We start from the raw sequence: 16,162 nt of genomic DNA on the forward strand, positions 1-16,162 counted from the left end.
ATTCTTGCACCCACTGAGTAACTAAGGTTGTATATAATGCATCCGTTTTTAAAGTAAGAGGGGAACCAAACCACACCATTCTAGCAAAATGACAATGGAGGAACAAATGATCTATTATTTATACTTCCTTCCTACAGAAAGCATAGCAAGGTTTGTGTGACAGTGATAGATTTGTAGATGAGTTCTTGTTTGAATGGTAATGATTTATTCAAGAGTTTCTAAGATGAAAATTGTGATTTTATAGGGGGGTTTTAATTTTCCATTGCTTCTAACAGTGAAATTGAGTGAGATTTTGTATGATACCTTAGTCTTTGGCTTGACTATGTTTGCAACAGAGTGTAAGATTGTTCCACTGTGTATGCCCCTAAACATACTATGTGGCCATATTAATTGATCCTACTCACATGCGGTTGAAGTTGCTCTTTGCAAGATGTTGGAGACAGTTTGTCTATCATAGAGTCGTATCAATATCTATTCATTTCATCTATTTGTTGTTGAGTCTAAAAATTAATTCACTCCTTGAGGATGTCTTCCATGTGTGTGTATGACCTCTCTATTTGGTGTTGGCCAATGAGCATCATTGAGCAGTATATATTGCCCCCACTTGCCACACAGCATCAGTACAAGGTTACCCTACAAATTTGAATGCTTTTCCAACCCAAAGAAGTAGAATTTTGGGTATCACAGTAAGACATTGAAGAATTAATTAGATTCTTGGTAAGTATGTGCTAAGAGTGAAGTTGATTGTTTTATCAGCATCCAGAATTGTTTAGCTAACAAGAATTGATTCACTACCTCAATTTGTCTTAATCCTAGCTTTGTATCTTTTTTGGACTGACAAAGCTTCTCCCAAGCCACTTTGTGTAGATGCCTCTTATTGAGATCCCGTCCCCACCAAAAGTTGCATGTAATTTTGTCTATTTGTTGACAAATTTGTTTAGGTAACTTAAAATGCAACATATTATACAAAGGGATAGAGTTTAAGAGTGACTGTATAAGAGTTAATCTTCCTCCTTGTGGGAGAAACTTACCTTTCCAGGTCTGCAGTTTAAATTTTAGTCCATCAACTACAAGTTGAAACAGAAGTTTCTTAGATGGGCCAAAGTGTAGATAAATCTAGGTACTTTCTAGTATGTTCAGCTACATATGCTCCAAAAATATATTTGATTGTAAATCAAGTGCTTGGGTGAACAATATTTCTAATTTGTTGAAATTGACAACTTGCCTTAATAGTTGGAAATACCAATCCAATATGGATTTTATTGTTGTTGCAAGTTTTATCAATTTGGAAAAAGAAGATGGTATCATTAGCAAACATCGAATGATTGATGTTAACACTTATTCTGGAAATTGAGATTCCTTTAAGTAGATTTGTGTGTTCTTCTTGGTTCAAAGTAGGGAGACAAATAGTTTCGTTATCTCAATCATTTCTAGGCTTAAAAGATTCAATTGTGGCTCCATTTATCAATAGAATGTAGATGCCTAGTGATACATTATGATTTAAGTTGAAACCAATATGAGCTGAACCCCATGGTTTTGAGTATTGCTAGAATAAAGTTCCAACACATTCTATTATATTCCCAACAAAATAATGAACCAAAATCTGCCTTAATAGAGTCAGAGAAAGGAGCCAAGAATTATGTTGTCGATGAGGTATTTTGAAGAGCTTCAATGACAAATTTGGAATCATTTAAGCACAACAAAATTCAGATTATGTAGGATAGCTAGTTTCAGAGCTATGAGAGCAACATGTACCTTCCTAATAAAGATGTTAGTTGGAGGCATTAGAGAAGACTGTGCAAGGATGATCTCTTCAACTGCAGAGTCATTCCTGCAAGCCGCTGTTGTCAAGGAAAACTTAGGACTTATAGGAACATCAACATTAATTTTTAATCATCCTGTACGTTGTTGGTATCATTGCCTTCAAAGATATAAGTCAATACTGTTTTATGTTCTATTATTATACTTATTGTGATTTAGTAAACTTTTTTTTTCAATTCATGTACTGATTACCCCCCCCCCCCCACCCACCCCCTTTTTTCTCTTCTCTCTCTTTGGCTTTCTTTTTAAAAAAAGGGAAAAAAAAATGTTTTTATTACTTCTCAATGGGATGGGCCAATTTAGCTCAAGTTGTGTTAGTTCTAGGAACATTTCATTATCCAACTGTATCTGTTAACAGTGAGAACTAGGTCAGTTTTGTATTTGTCTACAAATTTTCTAAATGATGAAAATGAAAGGCTAGTTGGGAACATTCTCATCCATAATATGTTACATTTTATCTCAAAATTTTGTCTTTTTATTTTTGTCAAGGGCAGCTCAATATCTCATAAAGTCAAAAGCACATTGCAAGTCCTTTTTTTTTCCCCCATAATGGTAATCTTCCTCTAGTTATCGAGTCTGTTTGTAAGGCAGATTACGTAGCTTGTATTTTGTTTTCTTGATTTATGGTATTGCAAATTATAAATAAATAAAAAAGCACATTGCCACTTTGCTACATTTTACACATCTTAAGGTACATAATTTATCTTGAAGAAAAGTTACTTTGGCATAGATCAATCATCAATGAACTCATGATTCATGAATTCTAGAAGTGAAAAGGTTGAGAGAAAATACAATAATAATGATTACAAAGAAATAAACAGCAATAACAAAGAAAACTCTATATTTGTACAAAGGTGTTGACCTTACAATTATGCGCATTTGTCTAGTAGAAATGTTCAAACTGAAAGTCTAAAACACCAAAGAAATATAGTCCTTAAGCATTACCAATTATTATCCTTTTTATTTGCCCAAAAATAAAAAATAAAAATCTTTTGAATCTGAAGTGAACTAGCTGGATTAATGCCAAACTAAGACTAATCCTGTAAAAGAACTTTTTTCAAAGGAAAATAAAAAATTGGTCTAAAGATGTTACTTGTCCTTTTTTTTTTGAGGTCATGCTAACGGGTGCCCTTAGGGCAATGGTTAACAATTCATTTTATGAAAATTATTACATCACTTTTATGAAAAATGAAAAAAACTGTCAAAATATTGTCTTTTTATTTATTTTCCCATAAAAACTTTATTTAAATAAATTGTTAATCATTATTTTAAGAGCATCCGTTAATATTTCCCTTCTTTTTATAGAGAAGCTAACATTAATGGAATAATGGTAATGTTGTTATAGAAACTACTTACTAAATATATTCATTTCTAATCTTTCTTCTAATATAGTAATAATCTCAAACAAGTTAACTTTCCCTACATTATTTTCCTCACAAACATCTAAAACAAGAAAAAGCCAATCCATTCCATTCCTTTGTTAACTCCTAAACCTAGACTGAATGTTAGGGTACCCAATAATGTCTCTAGAGGATTGAAATAATTGTTAACAATTAGATAGTCAATATTCCTGAATTGGACTTTTTCTTAGCACATCGAAGATAACTACGCTGAGAGTCAAAGACAAAACAAGGTCCACTCATCCTGCGGCCCACAAGAATCCAAAGACTTTAACCAGTTCGCCCAACACTGTCTCCTCCTACTACATAAAAAATAAATACTAATAAATAAATAAACCCTAAATTCTAAGACTAAGTAAAATACCATAACTATTTACGTGGCAACTGTGAAAAAACATGTATCGTGTTTATATAAAGGTGATAAAAAATTAGTCAATGTATCCAAAAATAACCCAACTTTCACGCTAATCCCTTATTTTTCGAGAAATTACATGGTTCCTCGCAGTAGATCACATTACTTGTTTCTAATAAACCATTTTAGAAAAGTTTTGATCTTTTTATTAAAAAGACTTCCACATGTTTGAGTTTTGTTAAGTCAGTTTAACAAGGAAGTCAGTTTCTATTTAAATTTTTTTTTTATCTTAAACTGACTCTGCAATTTTTTTTAGCAGCATAGTAGACAAGTAACGTGGTTGAGCATAATTTCACCTATTTTCCAATCCCTGATTGGTCCACGTATACAACTTGTAATGCGTGCGTGGCGTTGGCCAGTGACCACACACCACCCTCTCTCCTACGAGATGTACACGATCCGCGCTCTTGATCCAGGCACTACCTTCTAAAGCAGAAACTAAGCAAACACATAAAAATCCAAAACAAACAGGAAAAAAAGATTTTAGAGAGAGAAACTAGAAAATGTCAGAGAGCGAAAGATTTTAGAGAGAGAGAGGGAGAGAGAGAACGGAGAATAGAGCGATTTGGCGAGGGAGGAACGAACGATGATTCACAATAACGGAAACAATGGCTACGGTAACGGAGTGCTGACGTCAGCGTCTCCCACGACGACGTCGTTGTCTCCTTCTTCAGCTTCAGCGAATGGGCAATCGACGCAGCAGCAGCAGCAGCAGCAAGGGTTGAAGACGTACTTCAAAACCCCGGAAGGAAGGTACAAGCTCCATTCCGAGAAGACTCACCCTCCTGGTATTCTTCCTTATTCCCATGGCAAATCAGTTTCTCAGGTAGGGTTTTTTCTTTCCTTTCTCCAGATTTTCCTTTCTTTTTTCATGTTTGGTTGACGAGAAAATGAGGTAGAAAAGTAGGAACCGAAAGAAAAATAAGTTCTATAACCTAATTTGAGTGCAATTAGTTGTAGTAGTTGTAGTAGTAGACTCGATTGATATGTTTCTTGAATCGCAAATTGCTGATTTTCAAAATTGTGGGTAATGATACTATGCAAATCTTGAATTTTTCAAAATTTTTGAAGAATTGACTTTTTTTTTTTTTTTGGGGATGTGATTTTTCCAGATAACACTAGCGCATCTCAAGGAAAAGCTTACACAAGCTGGATCAGCGTCGAGCTCGGGTGCGAGCACGAGTAGTGGAGTTAGATATGCTGCTGCAAGGCTGTTAGGGGTAGGGGGTGGGAATGGCAGTCGCGCCCTTAGTTTTGTAGGAGGGAATGGCACGAGTAAAGCCGCGAATGGAACTAGTAGAAGTAGTTCATTGGCTGCGTCAAATGGTAGTCATTCTATGCTTAATTCGAATTATGATGGTAAAGGGACATATCTGATATTCAATGTTGGGGATAGTTTATTTGTCAGCGACCTCAATACACACGATAAGGTAATTTCGTGTCCTTGGGGTGTCATGTTGGTGATATTTGCGTCTTTGTTTGTAAATTATATTGATGATATTTCTTTTTTTTAATGCAGGATCCTATTAAATCATTACATTTTAGCACTTCAAATCCTATCTGCCATTCATTTGATCCTGAAGCCAAGGATGGACATGACTTGCTTATAGGATTGAACTCGGGAGATGGTAGATGTTTCTTTTGTATGATATGATTTATGGGGGGTTCTTATAGGAAGAAGTTGTTTTGATTTTTTTTTTTTTTATGTTATTGTAGTTTACTCAGTGTCTCTGAGACAACAATTACAAGATGTTGGGAAGAAGCTTGTTGGTGCCCAACACTATAACAAGGAAGGTTCGGTCACAAACAGGCAAGACTAATTTCATTTTTATTTTGGTTCTTTATCTCATTCTCTATTTGTTATACTTTCCCATACTCACAGCATGCCCATGTTAAAATTCATTCTCTATATAGGGTAAACAGCTTTGTTTTGTTCTCCCTTTGTTATTGCGACTGCAACCAGAATAAATGTTAATAGAATTTTTCTTTTTTTTTCTTTTTTTAGGTTTTCATATTTTGTTTTTGTTTTTGTATTTGGACTTATTGTAGTTGAGGTTTTTATGGGATGTAATTGTGGCTTGATTAAGACTTTTCTTATTGATGTAATCCTTGAAGCTTATTAAAAAGAATCTTCATCAATTGTTTTGTGTCCCATTCCCTATTACCAATTATTTCTATTTTTCTTAGCCCAAATGTCATGCATCAATTTGGCATCAGAGCATATTGGATCCCCTTTAGCCACCCCAAAACCAGAAACTAAACACCCTGATGACTCAAATTGAAGTGAAAGTACTTACCTCACAAGTTCATAGCCTGTTTGAACCATATTTAGTTAACCCACAAGATATTCACCACTACCAAATTTGGCACCACTGCCTCCAAGAAAACCTTGAAACCCACCACCTCTCTTATGAAGCCCATCACTCCTATCTTTGCAAGATTGAGCCATTGAAGCCCCATCACAAAACAACCCTACCAGCGTCCATCTTCACCAATTTCAACTCTTTAGAGCCCATAAACCTGTGTAAAATCCAATCCATATGGGTCAAACCTGTGTCCACAGATGCTAGGTGCCCACAACCTTGTCCACACTAGATCGCTGAGATCCCATTACAAAGTCTATTGTTCTTTTAAATTTCTTTATCTGTGAAAGCATTTCCATAGTAATTCTCAATCGCCGTCAAGCTTGTTGAGTCCTCATCACTTAATTCTCACACAATGATGTTAATTAAAGCTCATACCTTGGCAAGCAGATCCACTGTGGCTCTCATTTCTGGCCGCAAACCAACTTAAGATTTTGTCTCAACAATGTGTGTTGTAGTCTTGCATGGTTTTTGTGCATCGTGCCTCCACTAGAAGTTCATTGGAATGCGCCTCATCTTTGTTGCTTAGGCCATATCGCTGCTCAATATGTCTCAACACGCATTCCTAGAAACTGGGATTGAGCGCCTTTTTAGCTGGTCCTCGACCATGCCATTTAAGGGTGCTAACTATCTCTCACTTGTAGCAAATTGGTTCATGAGCTCATAACAATAATAGATTTAAAAATTGACTAGGTACTGGGTTGGTCATGTCCAACTCAATTACAAAGGAAAGCAAGTGGGATTTGTTGTCTTCATTAGAGTTTGTTTGTGCAAGTTTGAAGCCCATTTGCCTTGCTTGAAAGTCAGGACACACAAGTTACTTCTCTGAAGCGTAGTCATTAGTCGTAGATCTAGCCAGCACAGAAATGTAATTCAAGTCAAGACCAGGTCATAAGTCATAACTAGCTCAACTTAGATTCTTGTTACAATTATTTGTTAAACTTATTATTCTAGTGGTGATTTTATTGGGGACATTTACATTTGATATTTTTCAAGACTCATGGATTTTCGCCAATTGATACTTGAGGTGGAACAATTCGTTGAACAAACATGTTTGTTAGATGACAAGAAGTTTAGGTTTGCCAAAATGACACTCATAGGTAGAGATAAGGATTATTGGTACAATATTGATAACCTTCGCTTTGGAAGGGATAAGCCTACCATAGCTGAATAGGAAAATGAAAGAAAAACTTAGACAGATACATCTACCCCAACCCTATCAAGAGTGATATCTACCCGAATCATGTTAGCATGTTGCATGGTTTCATGTTCTAAATCCCAGTCAGTCATGGAGCCTCCTCAAGTATTAATGGAAGCCATCCAAGACCTGTCGTGAGGATCAAGTTAATGGATCTTTCCTCCAACTGGGTGACATAACAATGAAAATATTGCTTCCCACACATGATACAATGTTGGTATTTAACATGGTGGTGATGAAGGGACATCAAGTATAACTTGAACCTAGTGTTAAAAAAGAAATACAGTTGCCAACAAAAATGTGGACTTAAATACGACTTAGACCATGTGTAGTAGAATTAATACAGCATGTTGGAGAGTCACTACTTGATGAAGAGAAAGTTTAACCAGAGAGAAGAATTAGAGAGTGCAGATGTTTAATGCATATGCTACTCATCATGCCTTCATGGTGCACGGAGTGAAAAGGCTTGAAACAATGGTGATTCATCAGGATGAAGATAAGATTGTGACATTAGCGACACTTTTTTATTTGAATCTAAAAAATAACATATGAATGAAAAATTAGAAAATAATATGTGCCGAATATAATTTGAAAATAACATGAATAAAAAAATTCTTTTCTTTTGGTATTTGGAGATTCTATCTGCTAGCTTTGTAGTAGGATTCGGTTTCCAAGTGTCTCTTTCAATAAGAACTTAAAATTATAGTTCTGAAATTTAATTGAAAACATTTTGTCATTAATCTGATTTTGTGGTGACTTCTGGAGAACCCATGTCATTTTTGAGCTTCATTTCAATACTTTTTTCTCTTCTTCAGCATTAGTGTCTTCTCCTTTAGGCGAAGTCGAATGTGTCACCATCTGGTGTTCCCAATAAATACTGTGGGTAAAGGAATCTGTCTCATTCTGACAAAGAATTACCATCCTCAAAGAGTTTCAACTAAGTAACTATTAATACCCGCTTATCCTCAATGGAGTTGATTCAGCCATATGCCTTTATTAAGAAAGGTTTAAAATTCTCTATAAAAAGACAGAATAACCACCTACAGTAATGAGAAATCTTGGAACCAAGAGACTCTCGTATCAATCGAGTTGTTAGAATAATGATTTAATTATTAAATTCATTCTTTCCTATCAACTTAAGCTTTTAGGATTAAGTGGTAATATATTATGGTATCAGAGCAGGCAGTCTTGAATTCGAATCCTGTCTTTACTCTACCTTCCATTTAAAGTTAAAAAATTCTACATGTTAGCACCTGCTTATTGAAAGGAAATGTTGGCCTACATATGTGGAGTGTTAGAATAATTTTGAAGTCATTAAATTTACCATTTTCTATCATTTTAAGCTTTTGGGACAAGCACAAATTCTGAAAATATTGATGTATTGGATATATCATCAAGGTCATCAACCTTGACAAAAGATGGTTGACCAAGACAACATAACTCATAAAGTTTGATCAATGAATTTACAGTACTCTATGTCTATGTATGATGGTTTTGATAGTCATCAGAATTGGAAGTTTAGAAGAAAAAAGTGAAGTCCTGCAGATATTCTACATTCTCTAGATCGTAATTGTATAAAAAGTAGTAGATATTATTTTAGTTGAATCATTCTTTGAATTTTCATGAAGTTTTCATGCGGGTTAAAGTGGTACATTTTGAGATAATTTATGTCATTGATTGTAAATTTGGGTCCTACCATGAATGGGTATTAGGTTAGATGTACGTTGGTTTTTCTAGACTATACAAAATGAAAAAGAGAAGGGAAAAAATAAATAAATAAAAAGAGAGGAGGGGGGGGGGGGGGTTGTTGACGAATTTGGGAGCAAATACTTTTTGTGTTGCAAGTTGTGGCATTTTTATTTAATTTAATGATGAGATGTGTGCATGTGTAATGTAATTACTAGTCTGAATGTGCAAATTGACTAGTTGTTTTTAACAGTCGATGTACCAGTGTTGCATGGGTTCCCAAAGCTGATGGTGCTTTTGTTGTTGCTCATGCTGATGGAAACTTGTATGTGTATGAAAAGGCAAGCCTCAACTTTATTCAATGTGCCTATTCTTGGCCTGCCTTTACTGTTATTTTCTGCTCTATTGCACAAGCTAAATCAAGTGTAACTTCCATTTTAATTCTAGAGTAAGGATGGTACTGGTGATACTACATTTCCAGTTGTAAAGGATCAAAATCAGTTTTCTGTGGCACATGCAAGGTCCAGTAAGGTAATTTTAATTGATATTCTTATTGCATCCTGACCCCTTTTTGTATTCAAGCAGCTCATTGCTATTCTATAATCGGCTACTTCAAATCCAGTGTAGCTTTTAAGATTACGGATTACTAGATAAAATGATGATTTATGCAGGTTGTTCTTAGACAATTACTAATGCAGAAAAATACACAAAGAGGGTATGCTAAGAATTAAGAAGAAATGAGAGTTGCTTAGAGTAGCTCACGGGTGGACTTATCAAAAAAAGAGTAGCTCACGGGTGGACTTATCAACAAAAAAAAAAAAAAAAGAGTAGCTCACGGGTGGACACACCTCTGCACAGAGAACCAATCTCTGAAACAATAGTAAAAAGCTTTGAATTCATTTACTAACTAGTCATTCAATTATAATAGTTCATAGAATTTATACTTCTAAGTCTAGAGGTTGAACTAGCTGTAATAGAAAGTAACTAATTGATAGCAGAATCTGTTATAGTAGTTTCATCAACTTACTGTCCAACTCAGCACACATGTGCACTAATGGATTTCAACTACTAACAATTAACTAACAAGCTTTTCATTATGCTGACATCACAATCTGAGATGCCCCTTCATCAATTGCTCATAACCATTGCAAATTGAAAAGCAGTTTTAGGTTTTAACAAGCAGTGTGGTTTTGTCTGTGTGGTATGTCAAGCTGTTGGACAGTTGAGTGGTCAAAACATATTCCAAGCCTATGCAAATAATTTTACATTATCCTAATTAAAACATAATCAATTGTGTTTAACTATTTAAAGTGGGGGACATGGGGACAACTTAATGTCAACAATTTGTGATGTTTAAAGCTTCATAAATTGTCTCTAACTTAATGTCAACAATTTTTGATGTTTTAAACGTCACAAATTGTCTGCATACATCTCAGCTAATAATTATAAAACCTTTTTCTTTTGGTTATTTTCTAAAGTTTATAGAAGATACAAACCCGAACCTATCTGCTTTTGTTGTTTCCCTCCTCTTCTCCTCATGGTTTCTTTATCTATTTCATCTTCAAATTTTTTATTTGCCTAGTAATCCACTTCTATTTTAATGGTTTGTTTGCAGAGTAATCCACTTTTAATTTAATGTTTTGTTTGCAGAGTAATCCAATTGCTAGATGGCATATCTGCCAAAGTTCAATCAACGGCATTGCTTTCTCTACTGATGGTGCATATTTGGCAACTGTTGGTAGAGATGGTATTCTCTTGATCCACTATTCTTGTGATTTTACAAGTATCACTTATTATAAAGGTACTGATGTTGAGCACTTTAATGTAGGATATCTACGGGTATTTGACTACCAAAAAGAACAACTAATATGTGGTGGAAAAAGTTATTATGGTGCTCTTCTATGTTGTGCCTGGAGGTAATTTGATATGTATGAGATTATTGCTTAGTCAATGTTTCCTCATTTATATATTTTCAGGATCTTCTAGTTACACACCACAAAGTGTTTCCTTATTATTACTTATCAACAAAAAAAAGTGTTTCCTTATTACTAATCCTTTAAAAATAATTAATTAATTATTCTGCTTCTTCCTGTTTCTCAGTATGGATGGAAAATACATCCTGACGGGTGGTGAAGATGATCTAGTTACAGTTTGGAGTATGGAAGATCGGAAGGTAGTAGCATGGGGTGAAGGTCACAACTCATGGGTAAAGTTTTGCTAAATTGTTAACTATTTAAATCAAGATTTGATAAGTTTTGATATGAGTTGCATATATATTGCCATCTTAAACATTTTAAAGAGGATGGCTTGCAGGTCAGTGGAGTGGCTTTTGACTCATATTGGTCATCACCAACATCAGATGGCACAGAAGAAAGTGTCATGTACCGGTTTGGTTCTGTAGGTCAGGTAATTTGTGCTCTCACACCCTTCTTTTCCAAACAAAAACACGCAAAACCAGAATGGAAAAATAAAAAGAAAGAAATAAAAGAACAAGTGTTACTGTATTTATTATCTGTTTAAAGCTGTTATTTGCTGCAAATATACACTGATGGATAGCTTTATCTGAAGTAAAGACCCCTTTATTTACTTTAATATAGAAATAGTAGGTACCTTACTTTTAAGGAATTGGTATGTCAATTATCTTCCCATGTAAAAGCTTCCTGGTGGTGTTCTCCTATCCAGGCCTTGTTATTGTTGTTGTTGTTGTTATTGCATGGTTCCTTCTTTGAATTAATTGCCACCTTTATTTTTGGTAATCATATCATTAAGTTTTAACAATGGTTGTGAAGATTACAGTTCATTTACATGTTGGAGTAATTGTTTCAGATAAAAAAGGTCAGAAGTGCCAGGTGCCTTGTGGTTATGATGATGAGTTTAAACTTTTCAAATGAAAAACAATTGGACAAGTTTTTGCTTGGAAAAATAGCGTAAATAGGTTGTATTATGTGTAAGGGTGTTGGAAAAATTAGGACTTATGGTTGGTGCGTTGGAAATTTGATGGTAAGAAGCTGGGCCTTGCTTTGTTAGGAACCATGTCCAGAGGTATTGCCCAAATGTTGATAAAGGTCTTCAATTTTTCACTTACTTTTTAAATCAGGAGTAAAAACCAAGATTTGTGGTTTTTCATTTTATAATAATCCAACTTCATGTGCCCTGAAATGGTTACATTTCTACTACCATACATTATTAAAAGATTTTTATACACAACTTTTTACTTTTTATCTGATTTTTGTCATGCATTCATATTATCCTGGAAGTGATTTCTAGTATTCGATTGTGTCCTGCCTTGCTCTTTTTATCGAAAAGTATGTACTATTGTCTAAATCTGCAACTTGGCGATATGTTTACAGGATACACAGTTGCTTTTGTGGGATTTATCAATGGATGAGATCGTAGTGCCACTTCGCCGTTGTCCACCTGGTGGGTCCCCCACTTTCAGCACCGGAAGCCAATCATCTCATTGGGACAGCATTAGCCCAGTGGGCACTCTACAACCTGCTCCGAGCATGCGAGATGTGCCAAAGCTCTCCCCATTAGTCGCCCACCGTGTTCATTCAGAACCCTTATCTGGCTTAATTTTTACTGAGGAATCTATTCTCACCGCATGTCGGGAAGGGTATGTAAAGATTTGGGTGAGACCATCAAATTCTGAAAGCCAATCAAGCAACCCAGAAATTCCTGTAGGTAATAGTTCAAAGGAGATACTGCCAGTGCCAGGCAAAACTGGTGCCTCTAGTTACAAGTCTGTACATTTGTAAGATAACACGAGAAGTGTCTTAGTTGGTGTTTCACGGCTATATGTTGTTCCCGCAATACCCAATTGGCCGGCCTCTGTTCTTACATGATTGCCGATGTTTTTGATGTCTTTGTTTTTCCTTTTCGTTCTTTTTTTTTTTTTTCTTAACAAAAAGCATGGCGATACTAATCTGTGGGAAACAAAGCTTGCTGGGATAGCTTTCTCCTTAACCTTCTTAAAAATACAAATGTCCTCTCTCGTGGGCACGTGTGCCCATATGAAAAAGACTATAGAACCCATTTCTGAGGGAAAACATGAGTCGTTTGCCAATGCCTTCCTCACTGGAGGTAAAACATTCTTAGCACTAAACACCTTGACACACTGTTAACACTCACTAATCTCTTAAAAATCATTTCAATCTCTTTATCTTTACAATACAACAGTGCAGTTCTGTTACATAAATCAACAAATTCCATGTTCATTAATACAAATGCACAAAACGGTTCACAATTCAACAACAGAATATTGATGAGACTAGCAAGAAAGTAGAACGAAACAAAGACAGGTGCGGCGGGCACTTGGAGTTGTGCTTTCTTCACATATTAGAGTTAATTTCATTCGTTTAATTTTTTTCACATTTTGGATTTTTATCAAATTGCTAGAGCCTAGAGGGCGCCATATTTATAAATTAGATAGAGAGAAAGCAACATATATTTAGGAGTTTTCGTTCTTTAACTAATTTATCATTTTGGGTTTTTATCAAATAGTAGGGGATCGTATCTATTTACTACATTTAAAAAAAGAATAGAAAAAAAAAAAAAAAAGCACTGCGAAATCATAAACTAAATAGAGAGAAAGACAAGAAAATGATACATTGAAATAGAGTGAAACAAGCCTTTAATATACTCTGATTAGTCATGGTTACCTACACAGAAAATTATTGTATTGTATATTCTAGGAGTACTATAAATATGTACTCTCTCCTCTTACATAAATTGTGAGTTACAATAAATTTAATTAGTAGAACTCACCGTTATGTAAAAGAGAGGAGTACTCATTTATAATACTCCAGAAGTACCTAATAATTACCCTAGTTACACCACTTTGGCCAATCACTTTAGTAATAGTGTCTTCTCAAAAAAAAAAAAAAAAAATCAACAGTAGTGTACGCAAAAGACTACCAGCACACTATTGGGTTACGATTCTGACAAGGGAAGTCCTCCCAAAGTGGTGGAAAGAGAGAGATACAGATACTAGTATTTCTTAAAAAATGGGTATTAGAAAATTTTGGTTTAAAAGAGGGAAGCTATCTAGTGGCAAAATAATTTGGGTTAAAAGTAGCTAAGGTTAGAAAAAGGGTAGTTGTTAGTTTTGGTTAAAAGAAGCTAGGGTTAAAAGAGGGTAGTGAATAGTTTTGTTGATTAGGAAGCCGACTCAAAAATTTTAAATAGGTGACAATATTTCATTGGTTGAAAAGACTACTTTAGCAATCCTCCCATGGGTTCTTATAATTTGTCCCTCTTTTATGCCTCCTGATGCAATTCCCTGCAAATTATTCAATCGTTTTTTTTGTTTTTTTTTTCCCCTTTAAATAATAAGATAGTTACCCAATTGCGGTATGTCATTCTTGGGTTTTATGATTATTTTGATGCTCTTAATTCTACTTTAAAAAATCCATATTTAGCAACTACTCTAAAGCAATACTTTCGGTCCTAAAAATGATAAAAATATATTGAAGGGCCATTCATGATCTTTCTTGCTCGTATTCTTATAGAAAAACATCTTAAATACTAAGCAATTGCAAGCAATTAGCTTTATCAGGGGTTATAATCTATTCTCTCAATGTCCTAGTTCTACTTTAGCTTCTTATTTTCTTTCTGGAATCCTCCAATTCTCTCGAATTTTTAGTGTTAAAAATTAAATAATGTCATATATTATGTTAAAAATGGGAGGAAATTGGAGAAAGTCATTTCCCTGCAAGTAATTCTTTTCTTAGGGGTTTTTGTTTTAGGAAAAAAAAAAAAAAAAAAAACTCAACCACTCAAAACACCTAGTGTATGTTTGGATTGCATTGAAAGCAAAAGACGTGTGCGTCTGCCTTTCTTTGTGTGGGTCCCATGCATTGTTCACGGGACTCGAAAGTACAGAATTCAACAAATTTTACTTTTAAACTAGGTCTCACTGTATTATTCACATTTAAAAATTATTTTGCTTACAATATTTTCAGTTTTCAGCAATAAACGGTATCCAAACACGCCCCTAATGAACTTACCATTAGTGCTCACTCTTATTGCATGTCCCCCATACTATGCTATAAATCTTTTTGCCTACCCAGCTTTCACTGCTCATTCTTTTTGCATGCTCCATTGCAATTCCAACCCCACTGCGACTCTTAACCCACCAAAAGTTTGGTTAAGGTGCTAACTTAATCCGCCAAAAGTTTTGCCCCAAGTTTATGAAATGGAGAGGGAAAGAGATAGTGCAACCAAATATTTTCATGTTCTGTGTTCTTATATGAGAAAATTCATTTTTAGGATACTTTCCGTGGGTACCATCCCCAACCACATTGCCTTCATCATGGACGGAAACCGGAGATATGCTAAGAAGCATAATCTATGGGCCGATGATGCTGCCGGCCACAAGGCTGGCTTTTTAGCTCTAACGTCTACGCTCAAGTACTGCTATGAACTGGGAATCAAGTGTGTATCGATCTATGCCTTTAGCATTGATAATTTCAAACGACGGCCTAATGAAGTTCAATATGTGATGGATCTGATGCTTGAGAAAATCCAGGGGTTACTTAAGGAAGAAAGTATTGTGCAAAAGTATGGTGCCAGAGTGTATTTTAGAGGTAACATGACACTTCTGACTGAGCCCATCAGGGTTGCTGCTGAAAAGGCAATGGTGGCCACTGCTAACAATACTGGGATGACGCTCTTCATCTGTGTGGCCTACACTTCCACTGATGAGATCGTGCATGCCATTCAAGAATCCTGCAATAATAAATGGGTTGGGATTCAAGAAGCGAATGGAAGTAAAGCTTGGAATCATGCAATTGGGGATGAAGAATATCAATTAGAGGAGAAAGCCATTATAAAACTAAGAGATATAGAGAAGCATATGTACATGGATGTAGCACCTGATCCTGACATTTTGATTCGAACTTCTGGCGAACATCGCCTGAGCAATTTCCAACTCTGGCAAACTACATATTGCCTATTGTATTCTCCCGCTGTGCTCTGGCCTGAGATTGGCCTAAGGCACTTGGTGAGAGCAGTATTAGACTTCCAACGGCACCGCTCTTATTTGGAGAAGAAAAAGAAGCAAGCTTAGCAAACAGCAACACAGTATCCTAAACCATGAGACTTGTTCATAGGTTTCCAGGATCTTATTTAACATGCAACCAAAAAGTACATTTTGTCCTCATGTTATGCAGATATCTTTAACTTTATTGTTTGTGGTCACCCACACAATTGTGAATGTGCAATATTATGCAGGAAAAGTCTTGTGCTTAAGTATTGAATATCACAAAGTAAAACAAGCAAT

The 16,162-nt window shown here is 35.3% G+C and overlaps 2 protein-coding genes across 3 annotated transcripts; both read left to right on the plus strand.

Moving 5' to 3' along the window:
• Positions 1–4,083: 4,083 nt before the first annotated feature.
• LOC142607274 (uncharacterized) lies at positions 4,084–12,748 on the plus strand. 2 transcript variants are annotated; one of them, XM_075778716.1, is made up of 11 exons: positions 4,084–4,459; positions 4,746–5,063; positions 5,153–5,261; positions 5,350–5,443; positions 9,134–9,221; positions 9,328–9,411; positions 10,531–10,627; positions 10,709–10,796; positions 10,981–11,086; positions 11,194–11,286; positions 12,231–12,748. In XM_075778716.1, the coding sequence occupies exons 1-11, from the start codon at positions 4,220–4,222 to the stop codon at positions 12,636–12,638; spliced, it is 1,725 nt and encodes a 574-aa protein (XP_075634831.1). In that variant the 5' UTR covers positions 4,084–4,219; the 3' UTR covers positions 12,639–12,748. The 2 variants fall into 2 exon arrangements, with proteins under 2 accessions (XP_075634831.1, XP_075634832.1); XM_075778717.1 differs by having other exon boundaries at positions 4,098–4,459; positions 11,180–11,286.
• A 2,328-nt stretch (positions 12,749–15,076) lies between these two features.
• On the plus strand, positions 15,077–16,049 carry LOC142607275 (dehydrodolichyl diphosphate synthase CPT3-like). Its single transcript, XM_075778718.1, has one exon. It carries the CDS (start codon positions 15,077–15,079, stop codon positions 15,947–15,949), a length of 873 nt encoding a protein of 290 aa, XP_075634833.1. The 3' UTR covers positions 15,950–16,049.
• Positions 16,050–16,162: the final 113 nt, after the last annotated feature.

Source organism: Castanea sativa, chromosome 8 (assembly GCF_040712315.1).
Source record: "Castanea sativa cultivar Marrone di Chiusa Pesio chromosome 8, ASM4071231v1".
Taxonomy (NCBI): Eukaryota; Viridiplantae; Streptophyta; class Magnoliopsida; order Fagales; family Fagaceae; genus Castanea; species Castanea sativa.